Below are 24,451 nucleotides of genomic sequence, written 5' to 3'. Positions count from 1 at the left end.
ATTAATCGAAAAAAATAACACTTAACCAAATTGATTTATTTTTTCCCCACACATTCCATAATTTTATCATAGCACGCATTTCATTTCTAATATTTATAAAATCTTGAAAACAAATGAGTTTAATCTCTTTATATAATTGGTAAGGGAAGAAGAGGGGTTACAGAAAAATGCTTAAATTGCATAATTGTCCATCAATTCCAATACCCAATTCAAGATTTTATCACATTTCTCTTTCTAACAGGTCTGTTTTTATTATACTTATAATGAATATGTTTTGTATATCATGTGGTTACTATGAATATTAATTATTAGCTCTCGTTTGACTATAGATTTTGAAGTTGAAACTCGAAATTTAAACTTTGGAGTTTTTTTTAAAGTTGTGATTTTTGTAACTTGAAAGTTGTTTCGCATCCCAAGAGTGTGAATTAGTGGTCAATGATGTGGGTTAAGAACAATGATGTCTCGAAAGACATAAAAAATACTCAGTGATTGTCTCATTTGTCCTAGCTTTAGTGGATAGAGTTACCTGATATTTGTTATCTTTTGTTGTTGCTGGGAGGTGGTACGTATATGATGGATTTAGGCGAGGTGCACGAAAGTTGGTCCGAACACTACGGTTACCAAGAAAAAGAAAGAATTTGAAAGTTCCGTTTGGACATGTATTTTTGTAACTTTTCAAATTACTTGAAAAAAGATTGAACTTTTGTGAATGAAAGTGAGATTTCTCCCAAAAATGTTTAGATGATGTAAAAAGTTTGAACTTTTGTGAGTGAAAGTGAAATTTCTCCTGATAAACTGTCTAGATGAGTTTTTGGCAACTTGAAAATATTCTGAAGATAAATTTTCAAAATCTATGACCAAGCGCTAGCTAAATGTGCAAGTGAAGTATAGATAGATACTTGAAAGTTCTGTTCTTTATCTTGGGTGTGTTGTATATTGTAAGGTTGAAAGTAATTTCTACAGTTTACTACTATTTCACCTCCTATTTTGGGACTCCTGTTAGTGTGTTCTGATCTGAGTTTCTTGCATCTGTGTGTATTTTCTGAAATTTTAATTGCATTTTATTGTTAAAAGTAGACAATCTATGCTGAATTTGACTACTTTAATGAAAGACATAATAGTCCGTTGCGAAATATTCTTGTGATGACATACAATAAAAAGAAGTTATGAACTAGAGAGATTGATCGAATCACCTTGGTCACCATGTAGTTTTGCACCCAAGGGTGTGACCTTGGTCAATGAAGTGTATTGAGCACCATGAGGTCTCAGGTTCAAATCCCAATAGAGACAACACACTAGGTGATTTGTTTCCATATGCTCTAGCCTTGTTGGACAGTGTTACCTACCTTTTGCTAGTGGGAAGTGATAGATATACTGTGAATTAGTCGAGCTGGTTCAGACATCACTGTTATTACAAAAAAAAAATCTTATGATGACATACAATAAAATGAAGTCATGAATTACAAAGATTGAATGAAAATAATAGGATTTTGCGCAAATATGTGATTTGAGGTTTTGTCTTCGAATTCAGTGTACTTTAAAGTTGAAGTAATTCATCATCATTTAGATAGGATAAATCTAAGACAGCTCTCTTATGGCCAGTTAATGCGATTGATTGAGGATAGAGTCTTGATCTAACCGCTTTTATGAGTATGCTAATAGATAAGAGGATCTCCTAGAATAAGAGTCATAATATTAGGCGTAGTGGTATGGGATTATCTGGAAATCCTTCAAATACTTAACCATTTTGGCTCTGCTGTTTCGTCCATCTTCACAGATAGAGCCAAGGCATTGCAACAACAACAACAACATACCCAGTATATTCTCACAAAGTGGGATCTGGGGAGGGTAGAATGTATGCAAACCATACCTTTACCTCAGAGATGAGGTAGAGATGAGGTAGAAAGGCTGTTTCCGGTAGACCCCCGGGCCCGGCTCATGACAAAATAGTCTAGAAAGGAGCCAAGGCATATATCAATTATCATTAATACAAAGTCCTGTTAACAGAGCAGTCATTGTTGGACAATCCTCCATTTCAGTTAGTTGCATATCTAGCTGCCACCAAAATAGAATACAATTCCGAACCTCAAGGGCGGACGATATTTCTTGAATAGATGAACATTGTCCTACGCAGATTAGGTTAGAAGGCTAGTGCGTGTGGGTGGGTCGTAGCAAGTAGTTAGGAGAGTTTTGGTATAGCCGGGCTAGTCATCTTAGGGCTGTGTCCATAGGTTGGGGCTGCTAGTTAGGAGAGTTTGGGTGTGGTGGGTGTCTTTGGTTTGTGAGTGTATGGTATTACTCTGTGGGTGTCGTATTTCTGTTATTCCATCCATCCTGTTGCATGTTTTATTACGACTTTGTTTACTATCAGTTGTCTTGAGCCGGGGGTCTATCGGAAACAACCTCTCTACTTCCTCGGAGGTAGCGGTATGGACTGTGTACATTTTACCCTCCCCAGACCTCACTAGTCGGAATACACTGGGTTTGTTGTTGTTGTTATTGTTGTAGATGAACAGTGTCCTAAGATGGTAGAAACTGCTGCAATTACTTGATTTTCAACAACAACAACAACATACCCAGTGTATTCCCACCTAGTGGGGTCTGGGGAGGGTAGAGTGTACGCAGACCATACCACTACCTCAAGAGAAGTAGAGAGGCTGTTTCCGATAGACCCCCGGCTTAGGACCAATAACAGTATAACAAATACAAAAAGTAAGCGGATACAAACTAGTATGTTGCAATTACTTGATTTGTTTAGTGGAAAATGTTGACCGTTGGAAGTCTCGTTATTTTCAGTATTCTGCATATTGAAAATTGAAATAAGTTATTCTTTGTTTTCGTTGTGTAGAATGTCCCAATGGATCTCTGTTACTCCAGACTACTGGTGTCTAGGAATACTGGATCTTGATCTCATGTAGTGCTATACCAGCCTCTTTTCCACCAAAATGTCACATCTTTCTGATTTAACAAACTTGAAGAATGCTAGATACACAATTTTATAATGTATATTCTAAAGTGACAGTTCTGAATGGGTAAAGTTAAACAGTTGTTGAAAATCTCTTAACAAATAGTATGTTGATTATTGACTGGATATGCATTTTCAGTCAGAAATTTGGTTGGTTCTATTAAATCAGGTACGCTTCAGTGAATGCATAAGCCCAGATATTTGTGCATTGCTAAGCCTTGCAGCTACAGCCTAGAATATTCATGTGATATAGAACCTATCCTTTTTGCGCATTGTTTTAACTAAGATGTTCCAATTTCCAGAAAGTCATTGGCCTGTCCCTGTTGGAGCAACCACGCTTCTGCTTTTTGCATGAATGACTGGTTGGCCAAAAGTAAAGGTGAGTAACTAGATAGGTATTTTCAATGTTGTATGAGTGCTTTTGCAAAAGATAAGCTCCAATGCAGCTGAAGTTCATGAAAACTGAGAACTCAGCATTATGTCATTAAGAAGCTTGATGTGCTGGTAGTCCTTTGAGATCCTATCCTCCTTTTCAGAACTGCATCCTAGTAATGCTTGTTACTCTTTTCAACCAGGAAACCTGCCAAGCATTCAACTGAAGACATGCAGACAGCTAACTTCCACAAGAAACATGAATATCTGGGAAAATCTGAATCATCAGCCATTGGAGATTTACTTGAAGAATAGCTCTCAGGTACACTGCCTCTTGGCACAACTGTATATTAGTTTCAGTTTGAAACAGAATATTTTAAAGATTCTAGAATATGTAATATTTATTCTTTAGATTTAACGCCCATGTATGATATATGATTTAATGTTTCCCCTACTTATCAAGAAAAAGAATTTAGTGGTTCATGCAGGGTCATTAGTTGTCAGATTTCCTTCAAGTTTGTTGCTTTTGGTTTTGCTACTGAATTATTTACTAAAGGCAGATTAACATCTCCCAGCACTGTAGTATTCTTCACTAAGTTTTTGGAGGTTGGTCTTTTCAATAAATCAATAGATAAGCAACTGAATTTGATTGTTGTCCATAAAAAACTTAGTTCATACTTCTCCTTGGGCCCTTCTTAGAATTTCATGATATGCTTCTGATTCAGTTCTCACCTTGAATCTGAAGTTGACCACCTTTAGAAATCTAGAGGAAACTAGCATCTATACGGATTTTTAAAGAACTTCTATCATAGTACAGCGAAAATTTCATTGTTTTAATGAAGTAAATATTTGGTTGCTATATTAGTTCTGCAAATATGGCACTGCACCCAGTATAGTGGATAATCTTAACTTCTAGATCATGCCATCTTTATTCCGGAAAAAACTGACGTACGTTACAAATTCTCCAGTTGTTTAATAGTATAATATTTTAGCCGACCCCGACTTGTTTGGGACTAAGGCTTAATGGCTGTTGTTTAATATAATATTTTAAAAGTTTGATGAGGAAGAGCTGAATATCAAGTTGTGAGGCTGGTTCTTGATGATATAGACATCTGGTCCATGTTGGAGCCATTGGGATTGTACAACTACCTCTGTACTTCCAGTGTTTCAGCTGACTTCACTTCCATTATACCAAAGAATTTTTTCATTTTCTATCCTGTTGAGAATTGATTACTTACCCAACTTTGTGCGAGTTCTTCTATAAACCGCTTTCTGCAATGTCAACAATTTTAGTGGAAAACTCTCGAAGGTAGATCGATTATATTATGTAAATATTTACTAATGAGTAGGTCCAAGATGGAGTATTTGGAATGTAAGTTTAGTGACTCGAGGCAGGAGGACGAAGTGGTGGTGAGGTTGGACTCCCAGGATGTGCGTAAGAGGGATAGTATTGATGAGGATGTTTCTAACCGTATTGGCGTAGGTTAGATGAAGTGGAGGCTCGCCTCGGGAGTGTTGTGCGATAAGAAGGTGCCACTTAAGCTTAAAGGCAAATTCTATAGAGTGGCAGTTCGTCCGGCCATGTTGTATGGAGCGGAGTGTTGGCCAGTTAAGCACGTTCACATCCAAAAATTGAAGGTGGCGGAAATGAGAATGTTGCGTTGAATGTGTGGGCTTACTAAAGGGGACAAAGTTAGGAATGAGATTATTCGGGATAAGGTGGGAGAGACTTCGGTGGAGGACAAGATGTGGGAAGGAAGGATGAGATGGTTTGGGCATGTGATGAGGAGGGGCGCGGATGCCCCGGTTCGGAGGTGTGAGAGGCTAGCGTTGGATGGCTTCAGGAGGAGAAGTGGTAGGCCGAAGAAATACTGGAGGGAGGTGATTAGACATGACATGGAGCAGTTTTAGCTTACTGAGGACATGACCCTAGATAGGAAGGCGTGGAGGTCTAGGATTAGGGTAGAAGGCTAGTGTTAGTGTGTGGGTTGTAGCTAGCAGTCAGGAGAATTCTTGTGTAGCCGGATTTAGTAATCATAGGTCAGTGTACATATGTGTCTTTGGGATGTGAGTGTATGTCACTACTAGGTGGGTGTCCTATTTTCTATTGCTTAGTTCCTATTTTTCTTATTCCGTGTTGCTCTTATTTCCCGTATTTCATATTTCTGTGATTTTATTCTATTATTTCCTATTCTTTATTTCGGTTATGTCATCCATCCCCTTGTTTATTTTCCTTATCTTGAGCCGGGGGTCTATCGGAAACAGCCTCTCTACGTCTTTGGATGTAGCGGTATGGACTGCGCACATCTTACCCTCCCCAGACCCCACGCTGTGGGAATACACTGGGTTTGTTGTTGTTATTGTTGTTACTAATCAGAATGTCTAAATGTGCAGGACTTCCCAGCTAAAATTGTAATAGCTTCGTTGACATTTTATTTCCTGTATAAATTGAAGCTTCTAAATCTAATTGGTAAGAAGATGGGGATGATCCAAGAGTTATTCTTCTTTGTGACTCAAACATCAGGGGCTCAAAGTTTACCTTTTGCTTGTCTTTCTAAGTCCATGAATAAACCAATACCACTTCAGTTGGATGTGTCCCTCCCTTCATTGAAAGACATCAAATGGAGTTTAGCACGGTTAATATATTTGTTCAACATACAACTGGAGAAAAATGTCGCAATGTAAGTAAGCCAATTATACCTCCTTTGCAACATGTTACCTTTCTATTTATCTTTCTCAATGACTTCAGCTCGTGATGAGTGCAGAAATGACATCATGGAACATGCTAGCAAAGATTAAAAGTTTGCTTTGTAACAATAAAATGTAGGTGGTTTGAATCAGGAAACTTGTGCTCATTACTTCTTTAATTTGTTCTGGACCTGAATCGTAATGCTTATAACTTTTCAAGTATGCATGAACTTGTACTAGTAGAGTTTGGGTTATCTGATCTTACTATTTTCTCTCATTTCTGTTGCAAATAATGCACTTCCAACTGTAATCTTTGTACAGGCTTACCATCTTTTTAGCTAATTTAAGATTATAATGTACGAAGAGAGAGGAAACACATATATGCAGATGGTAGTTCTTTGTAGCTCATTCATAATAACACAACATATGCGGAAGGTAGTTATTTGAATTTTTCCTTAGAAAAATGATCTATTCCATTTTGTGCAGGTTTTTTATTGTCCTTTTGGTATCATGCTTCTCATTTGTGATGATTGGTGGTTTTCTGTTCTTTAAATTCAGGTAACTCTTCCAGACATGATATTCAATATACTACTTTTGTGCTCATGTTGTCTACAGATGTATAAAAGCTACAAGCAGATTAAGTTTCTCATTACAAATGCCGAGTAACCCTCTCTTGTATTAATATCCAGAGATCTTCTTAAAACGCCTTCTTTAGCAGAAGCATTTTGTAGATTTCTACTCTTGTCACTTGCTTTCATTTTCGTCCGGTTGAATCTGCCTTTTCCTGGATAATTTGTCTTTCCAGATCTGTCGCCCCAATAAAAAAAGGTTTTTGTGGTAGGCCCTGTCCCCATATTATTACGTTTCATATTGTTTCTGATAGTGAATTTTGTTGAAATTTTATATGAGAAGTTATTCATATTTCGGTCTTCTTCTTCCCTATCCGGAGGTTTGTTTGCTTATCTGGATATTTTCATTTTTTAGAAAACGCAGGGGCAGTACTTACTCTTTGGAGGACTGCTTTTGGGAGGCCTGGGCATGCCTCTGTTCATCATCTACTCACCTGAAAGTGTGGTTTATCTTTATCACATTTGATTTTGTTGATAAGATGTAATCTTCTTACTGATTAGCAATATTTTGATCATAACAATTATCATTTCTAAAAGTACTTGCATTTGACTGCAGCAAAGAACAAGAGTTGAACGTGTGATAGGATTCATCCTTGCCATATGGGGCATACTGTTTTATTCTCGCCTACTGAGCACCATGACTGAACAATTTAGGGTAAGTTCTTGAAAGATGCTACATTTATGCTTAGTATCAGCAGGCAGTCCTCTGACTAGCACTTCGACAGAATAATATGCAAAGACTCAGAGAAGGGGCACAAATGCAAGTGTTGGAAACTGATCATATTATAATTTGCGGAGTTAACAGTCATCTGAACTTTATACTAAAGCAGCTGGATAAGTACCACGAATTTGCTGTTCGCTTAGGTACTGCCACTGCTAGGTAATCACGTTGCTTACAATTCACCATACAAACTATGCATAGTTCATCAAATATTACAAGTGAATTACCTGTTTGCAGGCGGCAGAAAATTCTTCTTCTATCTGATCTTCCAAGAAAGCAAATGGACAAAATATCCGACAACATCACCAAAGATCTCAATCATATTGATGTCCTAACAAAAAGGTCCGTCTCACTTCATAAAGAAAATTTTTTTAGGTTTCAGAGGTCACTATAGATGATCAAACAAGTCATAGTAAAGCTACTCCATTAGTTATATAAATCAATTGTGCCTAGTGAAGCTACTCCATTGATTATATAGATCTCCTATTCATTTGTTCTCTACAACTACTTGCCCAGTTTAATCCCACAAGTGGGGAGTATGTCTCTATAACAAGGAAAAAAAAATCAGCTCCAGGTAGGAAAAGAGAATAAGGGGAATATCATAGATGACAATTCCTTGAGCAAACCTGTATGCGCTAAATTTGTAAATCCTCAACTCTTTTAAGGAATTGAAGTGCTTCATTTGCTAGATGGCAAGCATGTTCCTATTTCTGAAATGCGCTTTTCTTATATATATGCTATATAATATTTCTCTGCATTTTCGTAAAGCCTATACTGTCTAGAGAGAGTCACCACTTGTTTATTTAACCATATCTGATTTTCAAGTTACTCTCTCCGTTTCCTGTATGGATTCTTTTTCCCGAGCTAAGAAAAGAGCTGTATTTGATTGTGGGTGCTACTGAATTTGAGGATGTTTGTCTACTTTGAAACCTTATTGAATTAGCTTAACTGTTTTCTCGCACTTCCAATGAATAAGATTGACTTTTTCATAAAAGCATTCAATACTTCCAAAAGTTGGTTTCACGAATTATCATTAAACAATATCATGTTTTTATCATTCTAGTCCTGGTAATTATCAAATTTAAGCCTCAGACTTGATATGGGTGGCTGAGATACATGTTACCATAGTGGATGCTGGTCCAATCTTACTGCAGAGCATGGTGTTGTGCATCTATCTTTCTCACTTTGAAGAGGGGGATCTGGTTAAAATTACTCTAAATTTGCATATATTGCTAATGGTCAAAGCATCAAGTGATCATAGTTTGGCTTTCCAACTGGGTTTTGTTGACTCATAGGTCGACGTGGGCCTCGGGTTCAGAGGCCTTAGTCTGTCCATGCTTCCTGAGCTATTTTATGATTAAATTGAAGTTTCTGTAATTTCAATTACCTTCAATCTAACATTTCATACATTTTTCCTATTGACAGTTGCAGTTTAAGCATGACTAAGTCATTTGAAAGAGCTGCAGCCAATAAGGCACGTGCAATTGTGATACTTCCAGCAAAGGGAAACAGGTATTTAAATAGTGAAGAGTGATTCACTTGAAAGAGGTCAATCTGTATTCCTTTATCATAAATTATATGTTATAGTTGAGTTTTAAGTTTAATGAAGCATTTACTGTATGTAGTTAAATAGTTCCTGTGTTTTCTAAAAAGTTAAACTTACAGCTTAAAGTTTCAGTGTGGTTTGTTGTTTTCTCAGTTATGGTCTATATTGATTGAATCAGTATACAATGCGTTTTTGGAAATGATCTCTGAAAACTGTGTCCTTGTAAGCCATAGGCAAAATATGCAGAAATAATAGACCAGGCTTAACCATGCCACAGAAACTCAATCTGTTATCTGCAACTTCAGTGCCTAAGTCTAGACCTTATGAAAGGTCTCATGTGCTTTCTTCTTAATTTCTTATTTGCAATGTTCTTAATTTAATTAGGTATGAGGTCGACACAGATGCATTTCTCTCAGTGCTAGCCCTTCAACCCCTTCCAGAAATGACCTCTGTGCCCACCATAGTTGAGGTATGTTGCTCTGGAAGAGTACTTCAAACATTTTGAATAATGATTTATAAGTTAGTGACTCCTTCCCAGATTTCTTTCAGGTTTCGAGCTCCAACACATGCGAACTCTTAAAGTCAATTTCAGGATTGAGAGTGGAACCTGTTCAGAATGTCGCATCAAAGTTGTTTGTTCAATGTTCACGCCAAAAGGGACTCATTAAAATATACAAACATTTGCTCAATTATCGAAGTAATGTACTGTTTCTCGGTTATACTATCTTTTTTTTTCATGAATTATTTTTATTGAATGCATAATCTGAAAGGAAGATTTGGTAGGTGTCTTATTGTCTTCCACTGTTTTTAAGTGCTTTCTGATAGTGGGCTCAAATGCATTTAATTTTTGTCGATAAGTGGATTATCCACTGGCGGAGTTGTAAACTTGAGTAAAATATCATGCAGCTTGTTAGGTTATGATGGCTAGTTAGGCTCTTTTACTTCATCTGCCTGTGGCCATTTGTAACAAAATCAACTTCCGCTTTATGGCGTTTTGTCCTGTCTGGTAAAGAGCTAAGTTCTTCAAGGCATTGTGAATTCTGCGGTCCACAACCTTGAACTTTGGATATCCCGTGCTTAATTCAAAGCACTAAACTTAAGTTTCTCAAAGTTCTCAGCAAACCGGAACTATGCTTTGTCCTTAATTGTGGGATAACATTTCAAGTCTGAAGTTTCTGGTTGTTGAAGTTTCTGTTCATATATTATGTTGCTTTTTGCATTAAATTTTGCCATATATCTTGCAATATCCTGAAAGTGTAATAACAATATGCATGGATTTGTTTCATGATTGGACACTTTTTTCTAAGAAGAGCACGGTTTCATCTGGCAGAGAACGTATTCAATCTTTGCAGTTTCCCTCATCTGGTGGGATTAAAATATAAGCAATTAAGACGTGGCTTCCAAGAGGTAGTCTAGTTGACTAGAATAGCTTTAACTAGAGATTTCATAAGTTTGTAGATCTTGAAGTCATCTTCATTCTGCTTTTCTTTCAGGCTGTTGTTTGCGGTCTCTATCGACAAGGGAAGATAAGTTTCCATCCAAGGGATGAAGAAGTTCTGGAAGAAACTGATAAAGTATGTTTCAAAATTAAATGTTGCAGTTGTGTCACCCACATGGATAATCCAACTGTAGATGTTAAATCAACTTGGACTACCACTCTGGAGAAACAAAAATTTATACAGTAGCTTCCTCCGGGGGACCTAGTTTGTGAAAGTGCAGTGATACACTCAGTACATTGTTTTTATACTGATCTAATTATTTTGCATAGTCCTGTGGACCTCCCGTCTATCCTGGATCATGTATAAATGAGAGAGGGTAATAATAATTAGTTGCTAGATGTACTTGTTACTTTGGTCTTAATGGAATCATCAGTTTTAGGAAAAGGATCAAGCACATTATTAAGGGGTAAAAAGTATTTACAGCATTAAAACATTCCATGGGACATTCAGGCTCCTTTTGCCGGCATCTGAGCATATGATAGTAGTTGCAGTGTCACTATTGTAGTGCTGAGAGCAGAAATTTTATGTATTTTTTCAGTTCATTTCATAATTGACTCGATCATACAATGTTGTGTATGTTCTCATCAGAAAGTTCTAAAAAATTTTCAGAGTTCAAATATTTTTTTTTTGCTGTCCCCCTAATTTGGTTTACTGGCACGCTGATACTCAACTTTGAATCATACAGGTTTTGTTTATTGGACCTGTTCATGGAAAGAAAAGGCCTCAGCTTACATACTCAAATCTTTCTGATGATAGTGACAATGCGATAACTGAGTCTCACTCTGTGGAAAAGAATGGACAATACCGGAGTAATGCTTTGGAGATAACAAAAGCACGCCTTGAGAATATAGTGAAACGAACAAAATCAGGGTCTAAGGTATAACATATTAGGAATGGCCATTGCACCTGCCACCTTCATTTCTGAGGCTTTAAGCCAACTCTTTAAGTATCTAAATTCAGGCATCTGATTGGTCTCTGGGACCTAAAGAATGCATCTTAATGCTGGGATGGCGGGCTGATATTGTAGAAATGATTGAAGAATATGATAATTACCTGGGACCTGGCAGCACACTGGTAAGACATGCTCTCCTGGAAGACCTCCACTTCTAACCTCTACATTTAGGCGGAGATAATCAGATAATTGGATGATTAACTTCTCAATTTATTATTGGGTAACACATTTTTCTTGATTCAGCATGACATCTATCGGTATTTATGTGATTAATGACAAGGAAAAATCAAGTTGTCAAACTCAAAAGGGGTATAATGTAAATGCAACCAAACGCTTGGTCTAGAGTTGTAGGGTTGATTTGGGTTAATTTTTATTTTTTTTCAAATACTCACAAGGGATTGACACAAAATTCAACTCGATTCTGTCAGCCCATCTACACAATATCGCTTTCTCCATGAATTACTTGACAACATTGCCATAGTCTGAAGAGAGGTGATTTATGGATCACATTTCAGGAAGATAATACGGAGGAGGTCTCTTAATTTAAGGTTATCTAATGTTGATAGATTATGCCACCTTCCTATTGATTTGAAGTATGAAATGTTGACCATAACAGTTTCTAGTTCATTAAGAAATACTTGATTTGATTTTCCCCTGATAAAAAGATGCTATTAGCCTCTCCATCTTTGTGGTAGGGGTAACGCCTCCGTACACTCTACGCTCCCCAGACACATATTGTGGGACTACGCTGGGTATGTTGTTGTTTTTGCTGCAATGATGCTATTAATTTATTCATGTGGATCTTTAGGTGATAGTAACATGTCTTTTCAATATCAAGAGAATCAGTAAATGTAGAAAATTCTTGACAGTCAAATACTGTCAACAGAATCTTAACGAAGGCTGAATACATACAGACACTTAAATTTGTCTGAATTTTTCACCTAGCTGCCTGAACTAAGCCTATAACTTATTGAACACTTGATCTATGATCAAAATCTGCCTATTTGATGCATGTGGCTGACGTGGCACATAGCACGGATATCACATACACGACGCACGTGAATGCATTGAAAATGAGCTGCCATGAATTTTTTCCCTCCTCATCCAATTCTTTTCTCATCTGTCTCAACAAAACAAGACCCATCTTCCATCTATTTTGGCCGTAAATCTCCACCAACTAACCACCAGTGTAACCCTTTTCCCATTACATAAACAAAAACCAATTCTTCACCACCACCTTACAGACCAAAAAATGACCTTGCTGCCATCAGCTTTCTTCTCCTCTCGCTTCTCCAGAAACAAATACAAAAAACACAGACCCAACACATCATATAGACCACATGAACCCCTCTCTAAACTCTCCAACAATCTGCCATCCTTGAATCTATAACCAACTATTAGTTCCACTGGCCAAGTTTTCCCCTGAAAAATGTGCAGCTTCCGCCACACTTCATTCTGGTAGCACCTTCTTTGCAGCATATGAACCCACCATCTGCATTTACTTTGAATGTCCTGTCGAAATCCTCTATAGTTGTGTTTAGGATGAATGGGTATTTCCCATCAAGCACACCGGCAGAGTTGATCAGGATGCTGGCTGGCAATTAAAAAACTTCACTTCATCTTGGTCGGAGATATTGAAGTGGGAAGTTTTGGCCTTGGGTATATTGGTGATGAGTGGTGATGTCTTCCTCCACCATGATGGATCCAATGATTGCTAGGGAAAAAGGAGAGGAAATGAATTTGGTGGATAGACACCGAAGAGTGAAGATTATGCAAATATATGTCAGTGAAGGGAGAGAGGGTTGGAGTTGTAACAAGGAGGTCAATGCATTGTGGAGAGGGTCATTTATGACAAATATGGACAGGTAGGACATTGGTGTCCGAAAACTGTCAACAGCTCTTATTGGAGGTATGGAAAGCTATCAGAAGCCACTGGAGCTATCTACATGCCAACTCTTGTTATTAACCATACACTGCTATAATACTTGCTAGCAGCTCTTTAGATGAATGACAAAAGAAGAACAAATTTATTTTTTAGAGGAAGAAGAAGAAGAAGAAGAAGAAGAATGAGATGAGTAGATGAGAAAGATTGTTAGAGAGTGAATAGATTTGTTGTATCCATTATTCTTCAAAGTGTATTGTCATATGCATTTATAGGCTAGGGATTAGGCTAACTAACTAACTAACTAGCCGTTAGCACTAGTGTAACTAACTGAAAACAGTTATAACAGAAAGTCAACTAGTCTATTATTGCTTCTTCTAGATTCTTCTCTACTCTCCTCTTCATACTTCAACACTCCCCCTCAAGCTAGGAATGTGTGAAGATGTCACAGATCCCTAGCTTGGCATTGAGATGAACCTGTTGTGCTCCTGTCAGTCCCTTAGTCAGCATGTCTGCAGGCTGATCTTGGATTGCAATGTAGTGAGTTCTGATCATTCCTTGCACAAGTTTTTCCCTGATAAAGAAGCAGTCAATGTCAATATGTTTTGTTCTCTCATGGTATATTGGATTTGCTGCTATTTGCAGAGCAGACTTGCTATCACTGAACACATCTGGTGGAACTACTTCATTCCCAACTTCTTTCATCAAGCCTAAGATCCAAACCAACTCTGCTGTGATTGCAGCAAGACTTCTAAACTTTGTTTCTGCTGAACTCTTAGAGACAGTAATTTGCTTTTTTGATTTCCAGGAAACTAGTGATTCTCCAACCTTCACAAAGTAGCCTGTTATAGACCTTCTAGTCTGAGGGCATGATGCGCAGTTTGCATCACAATAGGCACTTATTCTGTCATCTGCATTACTAGACAGTAGCACACCTTGACCTGGTTGGTTCTTAACATACTTCACAACCCTCAGTGCTACTTCCATGTAAGACTTCTTAGGATCCTGAAGAAACTGACTTAATGTCTGAACACAGAAGGCTATGTCTGGCCTTGTCATAGTCAGGTACAACAGCTTACCAATTAGCTTTTGGTAAGCAACTTGATCTGTTGGAGGATCCTCGGTAGACTTCCCATGCTAACATGTTCATCAAACTATTTAGATGTCAGTTTGATGCTGTAGTCCATAGGAGTAGCTGCAGGTTTGGCTGCTGTTAAGCCTAACTCAGACAATAGTTCCAAGGCATACTTTCTTTGATGTATCAATATCCCTTTATCAGACCTTGCAAATTCTATTCCAAGGAAAAATCTCAGCTCACCTAGATCTTTCATCCTGAAGTTCTGATGTAAGATTGCCTTGGTTTCTTCTATCAGCTTTAAGCTATCTCCAGTGATTAGCATGTCATCAACATATAATAGCACCAATGTGACTCCTTTTGATGTCTTTTTGATGTATAATAATGGATCAAATTGGCTCTGAGTGAACTGAGACCTTAGTAATACCTCTGATAACTTTGTATTCCACTGCCTTGGTGCTTGTTTTAGTCCATATAGGGATTTGAGTAGTTTACATACTACATTCTCCCCCTGAAAGCAAATCCCTGAGGTAGATCTATGTAGACTTCATCATTTAAATCGCCATTCAAGAATGCATTATAAACATCCATTTGATGTATAAACCAATGCTTTCTAGCTACAGTAGCAAGGATAGTTCTTACTGTTTTCATTTTCAGAACAGGTGATAATGTTTCTTTGTAGTCAATTCCTTCTCTTTGTCCATACCCCTTGGCAACTAGTCTAGCTTTAAATCCTTCAAGATCACCTGAAGCCTTATACTTTACTTTGTATATTCACCTGCAACCAATAGATTTCTTCCCTTTAGGCAAAGTAACTAATTCCCAAGTATGATTGGAATTTAGTGCATCTATCTCATTCTTCATTGCTTCCACCCATCTAGGGTCTCTACAAGCCTCAGTGCAACTTGTAGGTTCAGTGACACAAGAAGACTTCAGTACATAGTCCTTATAAGCTGAAGAGAGTTTGTCATATGACACATGATTGGCAAGTGCATGAGGTACTTTCTTTGTATATTTGGAGACAGAATCATTCATCCATGCAGGTGGCTTTATGTCCCTACTTGACTTCCTTTGGTTCTGATGAGTAGAGCTTGCTGGAGTGGGAATCACTTGCTGCTCTTGTTGACCACTTGAGTTAGTGACCCCTTGACCTCTAGTAGACCTTCTTTGATATACTTGATATACTTGAGTTACAGGTTGTGGACCTCTAGTAGATCTTCATTGATATACCTTAGTTATGGAATGATATACCTAAGTTATGGAATGTGTAGAGAGAGGAGTAGCCTGCAATTGCTGGTCCTGCTGACTTACCAGGAACCTACTGACTTTTCTGATTAGGAACCCCTTGAGGTGCCATGGTTGTTGTTATCTGTGGACACATCTCATCACCACCTAGTAGTTGATATTGATCTTCCAAGGGAAAAATGTGAGGGGGTGGATGAGTTTGTAGTTGTAGTAGTTTGAATGGAAACACATCTTCTCTGAATGAGACATCTCTACTGACAGAGAAGATGTTAGTTGACATGTCATACACCAAGTATCCTTTCTGAGTGCTGGAATATCCCATCATGACACTTGTTCTTGCTTTAGGCATGAGTTTGTCATGCCCATTTAACACCTTGACATAGCATAGACACCCAATGACCCTGAGATGATCACAGTTTGGCTTTTTACCATACAGTTTCTCATAAGGGGTTAAGTGCTGAACAAATGAGCTAGGTAGCCTATTGATGATGTACACTGCACTGAGAACACAATAGCCGCAGAACCTTATTGGAATGCCAGCCTGAAACCTGATATCTCTTGTGACCTCTAAGATGTGTTTGTGTTTTCTCTCAGCAACACCATTTTGCTGAGGAGAATATGGACAGGTGTTTGATGAATTACACCATTATCTTGGAACAACTTTTGACACAATGAGTTAACAAACTCTGTGCCATTATCAGTTCTGATCACCTTAACAGTTTTTTCAAACTGTGTTTTGACATACATAAGGAACTGTCGTACTTGACAAAAGACATCTGGCTTAAGCTTTAACAGAAACATCCAAGTAAACCTTGAAAAGTCATCAACAATTGTTAGAAAATACTTGTTTCCATTCATAGTTAGTACTTTGTATGGTCCCCACAAATCCATGTGGACAAGATCAAAACAAGTAGTTTGAATATTAGTTGACACAAATGGTAATCTAGTCTGTTTAGCACTAGGACAAATGCTACATTGCTTTATTCTGTCTTCTATCACTTGTACTCCATGATCTACAACTCTTTTTAGTACACCAGTTGAAGCATGTCCCAATCTTTGGTACCACAGATCCACTTCAGCTTGTGTCATTTCCATAGTTACTTCAGTAGTGGCTTTGGTTACTACTGCAACTTCAGTGCTTGGTTGTTCTTCTAGTAAGTATAAACCTCCATCAAGCTTCCCAATCCCTTTCACCTTTCCAGTATAAAGATCCTAAAAAACACAGAAATCAAGGAAGAAGTTCACTGAACAATTCCACTCCTTAGTTACTTGTGATACTGATAGGAGACTGTATGAAAACTGTGGGATATGATAGACATTTGTAATGGCGTTTCCTTCTGCTAAACAGCTAGTTCCCACATGAGTGACCATTGTAGTATCACCATTTGATAGATACACTTTTTTTGGATTTTATAACTCTGTAACAGTCTTGTTAAGTAATAATCTTGAATTACCAACCATATGATTGGTAGCACCAGTATCTATAATTCATTTCTACGAACCAAAAGAAGCTAAACAAGCAGAAATACCTGCACTTATTACATTTGCAGATTCAGTAGATGTGTTGACAGAGTTACTCTTGTTTATCAGTTGCAAGATTTGCTCATACTGCTCCTTGGTAAAAGCTGCATTTCCAATCTAACTTAGTTGATCCATCTGAGTACTTATAGTTACTGATTGTCCTGCATCCTTAGTGTAGCAACCATGTTGATATGCGGAGAAGTCATGAGAACTTAAGGCCACATTGTAGGCTGTGTTTGATCCTTCATGCCTGAACTTCTTCTTAGCTTTATAATCTTGAAGATAGCCAATCAATTTCCAGTAGTTCTCTTTGCTGTGACCTTTGAGTTTACAGAAATTACAGTGCAAATTGACATTTCTGTTGTACTTGGGACCTTGACTCCCACCTGCACCATTTCTTGCATACATGACTAAAAAAAAAAAAAGGGTAGCCCGGTGCACAAAAGCTACCGATATGCGCGGTATTTGGTGAAAGGTCCCACCACAAGGGTGTATTGTACTCAGCCTTACCTTGCATTTCTGCTAGAGGCTGTTTCCAAGGCTTGAACCCGTGACCTCCTGGTCACATGGCAGCAACTTTACCTGTTACTCCAAGGCTCCCCTTCTCTTGCATACATGACTAGATCAAGATTTTTCCCAGTGGCTGCAGGATTCATACCCAGAATCCCTACTTGATTTGCAATAGATTTGTGACTCTCATCACTTATTACCATTGCATAAGCTTAGTTAACACTTGGGAGAGGGGTCATAAGCAAGATTTGACTCCTTGCTTGTGTGTAGGACTCATTCAAACCCATGAGAAACTGAAACAACTTCAATTTTTGTAGATGTACCACATACTCCTTAGATTTATCACATTCACACATAGGTGCAGGTACTAGAGCCTCAAACTCTTCCCACAGATCCTTGAGTTTGGAGAAATACACAGATACAGAGCCAATACCTTGAGACAATGTAGCAATCTCTTTGTGAAGATTGAATGTTCTTGCCCCATCCACCATGTTAAACCTCTCAAACAATTCATTCCAGACAACACTAGCCACAGAAGCATACATGATTCCTTCCAGTAACTCTACTTTGGACATAGAGTTCATGATCCATGATAACACAATGACATTCACTCTTTCCCAGTGACTGCTTAACTCAGTAGAGAACTTGTCTTTAGAGCATGTTCCATCAACCATGCTCAACTTGTTTCTCCCTAGTGAAGCTATGCGCATGGACCTAAACCAGATTGAGAAGTTTTCTACTCCTGTTACCTGAAAGGAGATGATTTGTATGCCACTCACATCAAAAGAACTCAAGAAAAGAGGATGGTTGTAATCTAATGTACTTGGAGTAACTCTGGAAGCCTCAGCAGGATCAGCAGCTGCATTCTGATTCACCATTGTTGCAGAGTTTCAATTCTTGAATGAAGTTTTCGTGATTTTTGCTGTGAAGAACACAATACACCAGAATCGATTTTGCTCTACTAGTTTGATAGTGAGTAATGACTTTGATACTATGTAATTAACCATACACTGCTATAATACTTGCTAGCAGCTCTTTAGATGAATGACAAAAGAAGAACAGATTTAGAGGAGGAAGAAGAAGAAGAAGAAGAAGAAGAAGAATGAGATGAGTAGATGAGAAAGATTGTTAGAGAGTGAATAGATTTGTTGTATTCATTATTCTTCAAAGTGTATTGTCATATACATCTATAGGCTAGGGATTAGGCTAACTAACTAACTAACTATCCGTTAGCACTAGTGTAACTAACTAAAAACAGTTATAACAGAAAGCCAACAAGTGTATTATTGCTTCTTCTAGATTCTTCTCCACTCTCTTCTTCATACTTCAACAACTCTTCAATAAGGTCAGGAAATGGGAAAAAGGACTATTTTGAAGTGATAACTGACAGGGACATGGCCCTCTTAAGGACATCTTTCCCTGAAAGGCCTGAACCTTTTAACATGGCTTCACTCCCTGAAACAAATCTAGAAAAACTGTGGGTGAACAAGAGTGGAATGTTGTGTTCAGAAGATTCCTGAATGACTAGGAACTTCAAACAGCTGTTGATTTCTTCAAGTGCCTGGAATCTTTCCGGGGTTCAAGGATATTGAGGACACACCCAATGGGTGCAGAAGCATTAGTGGAGAGTTCACTGTCAAATCAACTTACTTCTCCCCCTCTAATTCTGGCCAGGAGGCGTGAACTGGTAATGGAGGTAATATGGAAAACTAAGACACCTTTCAAAGTGGTTTGCTTCACGTGGTTAGTGGCAAGACAAGCTTGTCTAACCCAACAAAATATTAAAAGAAGGGGTTCCAACTGTGCTCTAGATGCTCTCTATGTGTTCTGTTGGGGAATCTAATAGCCATTTGTTCCTTCATTGTCCAATTACTGTTCAACTGTGGCAGCTGTTTATTAGCATGGTTGCTTTTAACTAGGTGATGCCAGCAAATATTTCTGAATTGTCATTCATGGACTATAATGGGGGAATACTGAAGTAGAAGGGGTGATTGAGAGTGGTGCCAACTTGCATGTTCAGTCTGGAGAGGAATGCAATAATTTTTTTACGACAAGCAGACTTCAGCACAGAACTTAAGATGTATCTTAATGTTTCATTTTTGGCGTAAAGAAAGTAGAGTAGACAGATTCCCTGATAGGTATGATAAATTCTCACTTTTTGTAAATATGGTTTTGAAGTGCCTTAGTGTTTTTATACATACTAACATGTTAGCAGTCTCAAAAGAAAATGTTTTACTTCTAAGAAGCAGCACAGTTATAGATTAGCATCTCAATATATTGCCATATATTTGGATTTTGTGACTGAGTGACTCTAGATTTGTTTGCTACTGGACTAAGTCTTCTTTTGTATCCTTTTGTTTTGTGTTCCATAAACTTGTAGGAGGTGTTATCAGATGTCCCTATGGATGACAGACATACGGCTAGCAGACTTGCTGGTCAGGGAAAGCTAAAAAATGTTAAAGTCTCTCACAGGGTATTTCTGACTCCTTATCTTATATTGATTACCTGGATTAGATCTGGAACTCTCTATCTTAATCTTTCCATATTCATTATATTTTACAGATTGGAAACCCAATGGATTATGACATGCTGACGGACACCATTGCAAACATTCAAAAGTCATTTAAACAAGGCGAAGAATTTCCATTCTCCATTGTTGTAATATCTGATAGAGAATGGTTACTTGGAGGTAACAAAGTGGTGGTATCTTATATGTGACATAGACGCATGTTTAAATTTATATTTCATTTCTCCAGATGCATCGAAGGCAGACAAACAATCTGTATATTCTCTCCTCCTTGCTGAAAACATCTGCAACAAACTTGGTGTGAAGGTATTTGATAAACATATGTCTTCACAAAACTAATTTCCTACTTCATTATTCTTATAAAGCTCTTCGGTTCCTTTTACAAATCCAAGACAACTTTCAAGTGCAACTAAGTATGCAGAAAGACTGATGGGAGATTTTGGACATGCATGGACAACGGGGTTTTAGGAATACGAAAACATGATATAGTGGCAGTTTTGGCATATATATGCTGGTTTTCTTTTTACTTCATCATTAGTACTTTATTCGTGTAGTACATAGGTGGGGGGTTGCAACCACGGGTTAACTCCTATTCTTATCTTGTATTAAATTTTTGTGTCCCGTAATACAGTTGAAAACAATTATCTATGTAGAACTAGGCCTTTTTTGAGAATAAGAGGAAAGAAATCCAGTGCACGAAGTATCCCACATTCGCGCAGGATTTGTGCAGCCCAAGGGAGTATACCCTGACACAAACATCAGTGGTTAATTCCACAGTTTGAACCCATGGCCAGGTCACATGGAGACAACTTTACCATTGCTCCAAAGCTCCCTTCCTTCTTTGAAAATAAGAACAGAGATTAATTTAGGTAACTATCCTTTGTCAATCTATTCCTTTTGTATATCCACTTGTATCCTAAAGTGAGTAGGGTGCACTTTCTGGAAGATTTGCTTGGAGTTTGTTTTTTCACTTGGTCGGTGGTAACTTGAAACCAAAAGAAACAGTTTCATTTACTTTGCATCACAGAATCTGTACCACCTTACTGATTTCAAGATGCATGTTGTAACCTTCAGCATCATGTGAATCTAGCAACCTTCTTTACTGGGTATTATTTCTAGCAACTGGTGGTATAGCTGACAGGAGTTATAAGGAGATGTGTATACTTATCAATGTCAATCTTTCCCTTTCCTACAGAATAAATGTTTTGAAAATGAAAACTGCTGATGTTGTAGGAGTCATGTAAAAAGGTGATCCTATTAATAGAAGGAAAAAAGGGGGTAAAAAGATGCCTGTTTCTATTTTCTATTTCTTTGGGTATTTATATATTTAAATTCTCAATGCTCTATTGGGAACAACCGCTCTACCTCCAAGGTAGGGATAAGGTCTGCGTGCACTCTACCCTCCCCAGACCCCACTTTGTGGGATTACACTGGGTATGTTGGTTGTTGTTACTTGGTCAGAAAGCTACATAGAATAATTAAACTATTTAATTTGGGTTGAAAGTTATAAAATAACAATCTCTTATATATGCTTTACAATATTGCTGATGTGCCTTTGCTGGTATCTATGACCTGAGAAAGCACATAAAACTTGAGTGCTACTATGTAATGGCTGAGGGCTGCTCAAATCTTCTGATCAGAGTATCCCGATGTTTGAAGAAAACATTCTTATTTCAACACTATTCCTGTATTTTTCTTTCCGTGAAAACTGTCAATAACACTACTGATTGGTTTGATAATCTGCTGTGCGGGAATCAATGATCAAATTGCAGGTGCAAAATCTTGTTGCAGAGATTGTCGATTCCAAATTAGGTAAACAGGTAATTTGCTTCTAAACAAAGGCTGTTCTTGGTTAGTTTAAATGAATGTGTAAGTCACGGCGTTGTTTTTCTCAAGTTGTGGAGTTCTGATGGCTGTGTGAATGTTCTGCTCTTCAGATTACAAGAATCAAGCCTTCCCTCACTTACATTGCTTCAGAGGAAGTAATGAGTCTTGTGACTGCTCAAGGTCTCAAATATTTCTATCAAATGGATTCTTCTTAGTGAGGTTTGAAGTGATTCCTGAATTGCTTCTTCTTTGTTTTTGGCACAGTTGCAGAAAATAGCGAATTGAATGAGGTTTGGAAAGATATTTTAAATGTCGATGGAGATGAAATATACGTTAAGGTAATAATTTGTTTCTTTAAATATAGCAGGTTTGAAAATGGACAAAGAAAGTTAGCTTCTAAAATAAGATTTATTGTCAATTATCTTGAACATCATGTATTAAATCTTTAGATAAGCTTCACCTCTCTGCATCTGATCTGGTTCATGAAGGAATTGGCATGTGTTTCCACTTTCTTGTAATGGTGCACGTATACCAAACAAGTCGTTGTGTCAATGGTGCACTTAATAAGCATGCTTGTTGGTTATATAATTGCTGTATGCTTAATGTTTAGTATGTAAATGTATGAACGAGTTGTGACAAGTGTGAGAACAGTAGTCGGAAGTATAGGTATTTCCAACAATTGTTGTCTATGCCAGGGATTTGCATTGAGCATGTACTTGTGTACCCTAGTTAAGCTTAAGATATTTAATAGAGTAATATTCATGTTGAGGTATTGTGTATGCTTTACGCATTGTATATTGTGTTGGTCAATCCTCTCAAACTCTACTACCTTAGATGTCAGATGTCGGAAATACCATATTTGACTTATTTTCCCTTCCCTTCATCTTCCTAATGATGTTGACAAGAATTTCTTAGAGAATTATTCTCCTTCTAAGACTTTATGAAGACACTACAGGCGATCGTAAAAGGAGAGACTTGGTATTCATATTTTAAATTTTCTTGCTTCCCCACGGCATGAGTTTGTCATAGATTAAACATCTCGCTATATGAACCATCCGGCAGTCTCAACTCTCATCTTTTCATATGGTGAAATGAAACAGAAACTATTTGCTCTCTTTACTTGACCGTAACTTTCTTTTAATCCTCCACTTACAGGACATTGGCCTTTACATGAAGGAAGGTGAGAGACCTTCATTTGCTGAACTTTCTGAAAGAGCACATTTGCGAAGAGAAGTTGCTATCGGATATGTGAAGAACAAGAAGAAGGTACAGAATCTCGATTTGCTTCTGTAAATAGAATGGACATTGGAGCTCAACTTAATGTCCTCTCTATTGCAGGTAATCAATCCAATCCCGAAATCAGAACCCCTTTCTCTTGAACCGGGTGATTTGCTGATAGTGATATCAGAACTTGAAAGAGAACAACCTGTGATCACAGTTCAAGCAAAATAACACAGGTAGCACCTTACTTCTTATTTCACCAATTAAGACGAACGCCAAGTTGGATACTTTTTCTGTTGGGTCGACAGTTCTCAGTTCTTGGCTTCTCTCAACTGATGAAGAAAGAACAAGGATATGCAAGTTGCTGTAAATACATCAAAGCTCAGGATTAAGCAAAGGAAATAATCGTCGTTGGATTTAACTATAGTGTTTTTTTTTTCTTTTCTTAGTCCAACTCTGGTTAAAGAGGGAAAATCCCTTTTGGAAATGAACTCCCACATTTGTTAGTGGATCCATCAACTCAAAAGAGAGGTTTTAGAAACAGTTCAAGCCAAATGTGATTTCATTTTTTGTGAAGGGGTGATGAAAATAGTTGGTTAGTTACTTCATCTTCAAATTTTTGATACAGAAAGATGATATATTTATTCACTATAAAAGGTTGATTCTTGATAACTCAGTTACTCTCGGTATGTCGATAATTTCCCACGATATATAATATGTTACTAATATATATTATGAAATATTGGATTCCGGTGGATCTCCAACAACAACAGCATATCCATTGTATTTTCACAAAGTGGGGTCTGGGGAGGATAAAGTGTACGCAGTTAATACCACTACCTCAATCTTAATGAAGTAGAGAAGTTGTTTCTGATAGACCCCAACCGGTGGATCTCCCTACTCCTCTTCATTAGGTAGATGACACCCCACTACTACTAATTAGTATAGTAGTAAATCTCACACCTCTATAATCTTACTTGGTGATTTTAGTAATTAATGTCAAGTTTAAGACAACCATTTTGTAATCCTCTATGCAGTAGTGATATTGCTTAGCATTTTAATATTATTATGCACAGCTTTGACGTTATGAAGCATTTACCACCATTTTTATTGGAAAAAGTGTTACAATAATGCATGGGTTTTACGTTGGCAGCATTTACCAAGATAATTGATAGCCTATGTTTACTATTTTATCATCAATGGTGTTGTAACCTATGGCTTTACTATCCTCCATTTACTTCCTTGGAGTTAATATGTGGCCATTTACTCAA

General features: G+C 37.6%; 1 protein-coding gene across 4 annotated transcripts; it reads left to right on the top strand.

The window, feature by feature from the left end:
* Nucleotides 1-23,856, top strand: LOC107864639 (putative ion channel POLLUX-like 2). Of its 4 annotated transcripts, none has more exons than XM_047409141.1 (24): nt 1-241; nt 3,268-3,344; nt 3,541-3,659; nt 5,792-6,018; nt 6,512-6,583; nt 7,010-7,094; nt 7,211-7,309; nt 7,380-7,534; nt 7,613-7,717; nt 8,801-8,887; nt 9,306-9,390; nt 9,471-9,618; nt 10,252-10,328; nt 10,415-10,495; nt 11,106-11,297; nt 11,381-11,494; nt 19,986-20,078; nt 20,168-20,294; nt 20,362-20,438; nt 21,905-21,952; nt 22,070-22,139; nt 22,224-22,297; nt 23,115-23,225; nt 23,298-23,856. In XM_047409141.1, exons 1-24 carry the CDS (start codon nt 168-170, stop codon nt 23,409-23,411), a joined length of 2,511 nt encoding a protein of 836 aa, XP_047265097.1. In that variant the 5' UTR covers nt 1-167; the 3' UTR covers nt 23,412-23,856. The 4 variants fall into 4 exon arrangements, with proteins under 4 accessions (XP_047265097.1, XP_016566554.1, XP_016566555.1 ...); XM_016711068.2 differs by having other exon boundaries at nt 5,732-6,018; XM_016711069.2 differs by lacking the exons at nt 1-241; nt 3,268-3,344 and having other exon boundaries at nt 3,645-3,659; nt 5,732-5,807; nt 5,897-6,018.
* Nucleotides 23,857-24,451: the final 595 nt, after the last annotated feature.

This window comes from Capsicum annuum, chromosome 3 (assembly GCF_002878395.1).
Source record: "Capsicum annuum cultivar UCD-10X-F1 chromosome 3, UCD10Xv1.1, whole genome shotgun sequence".
In the NCBI taxonomy this organism is placed as follows: domain Eukaryota; kingdom Viridiplantae; phylum Streptophyta; class Magnoliopsida; order Solanales; family Solanaceae; genus Capsicum; species Capsicum annuum.
Note: the sequence above shows the minus strand (reverse complement) of the source record. Positions and strands in the feature narration are given on the sequence as shown.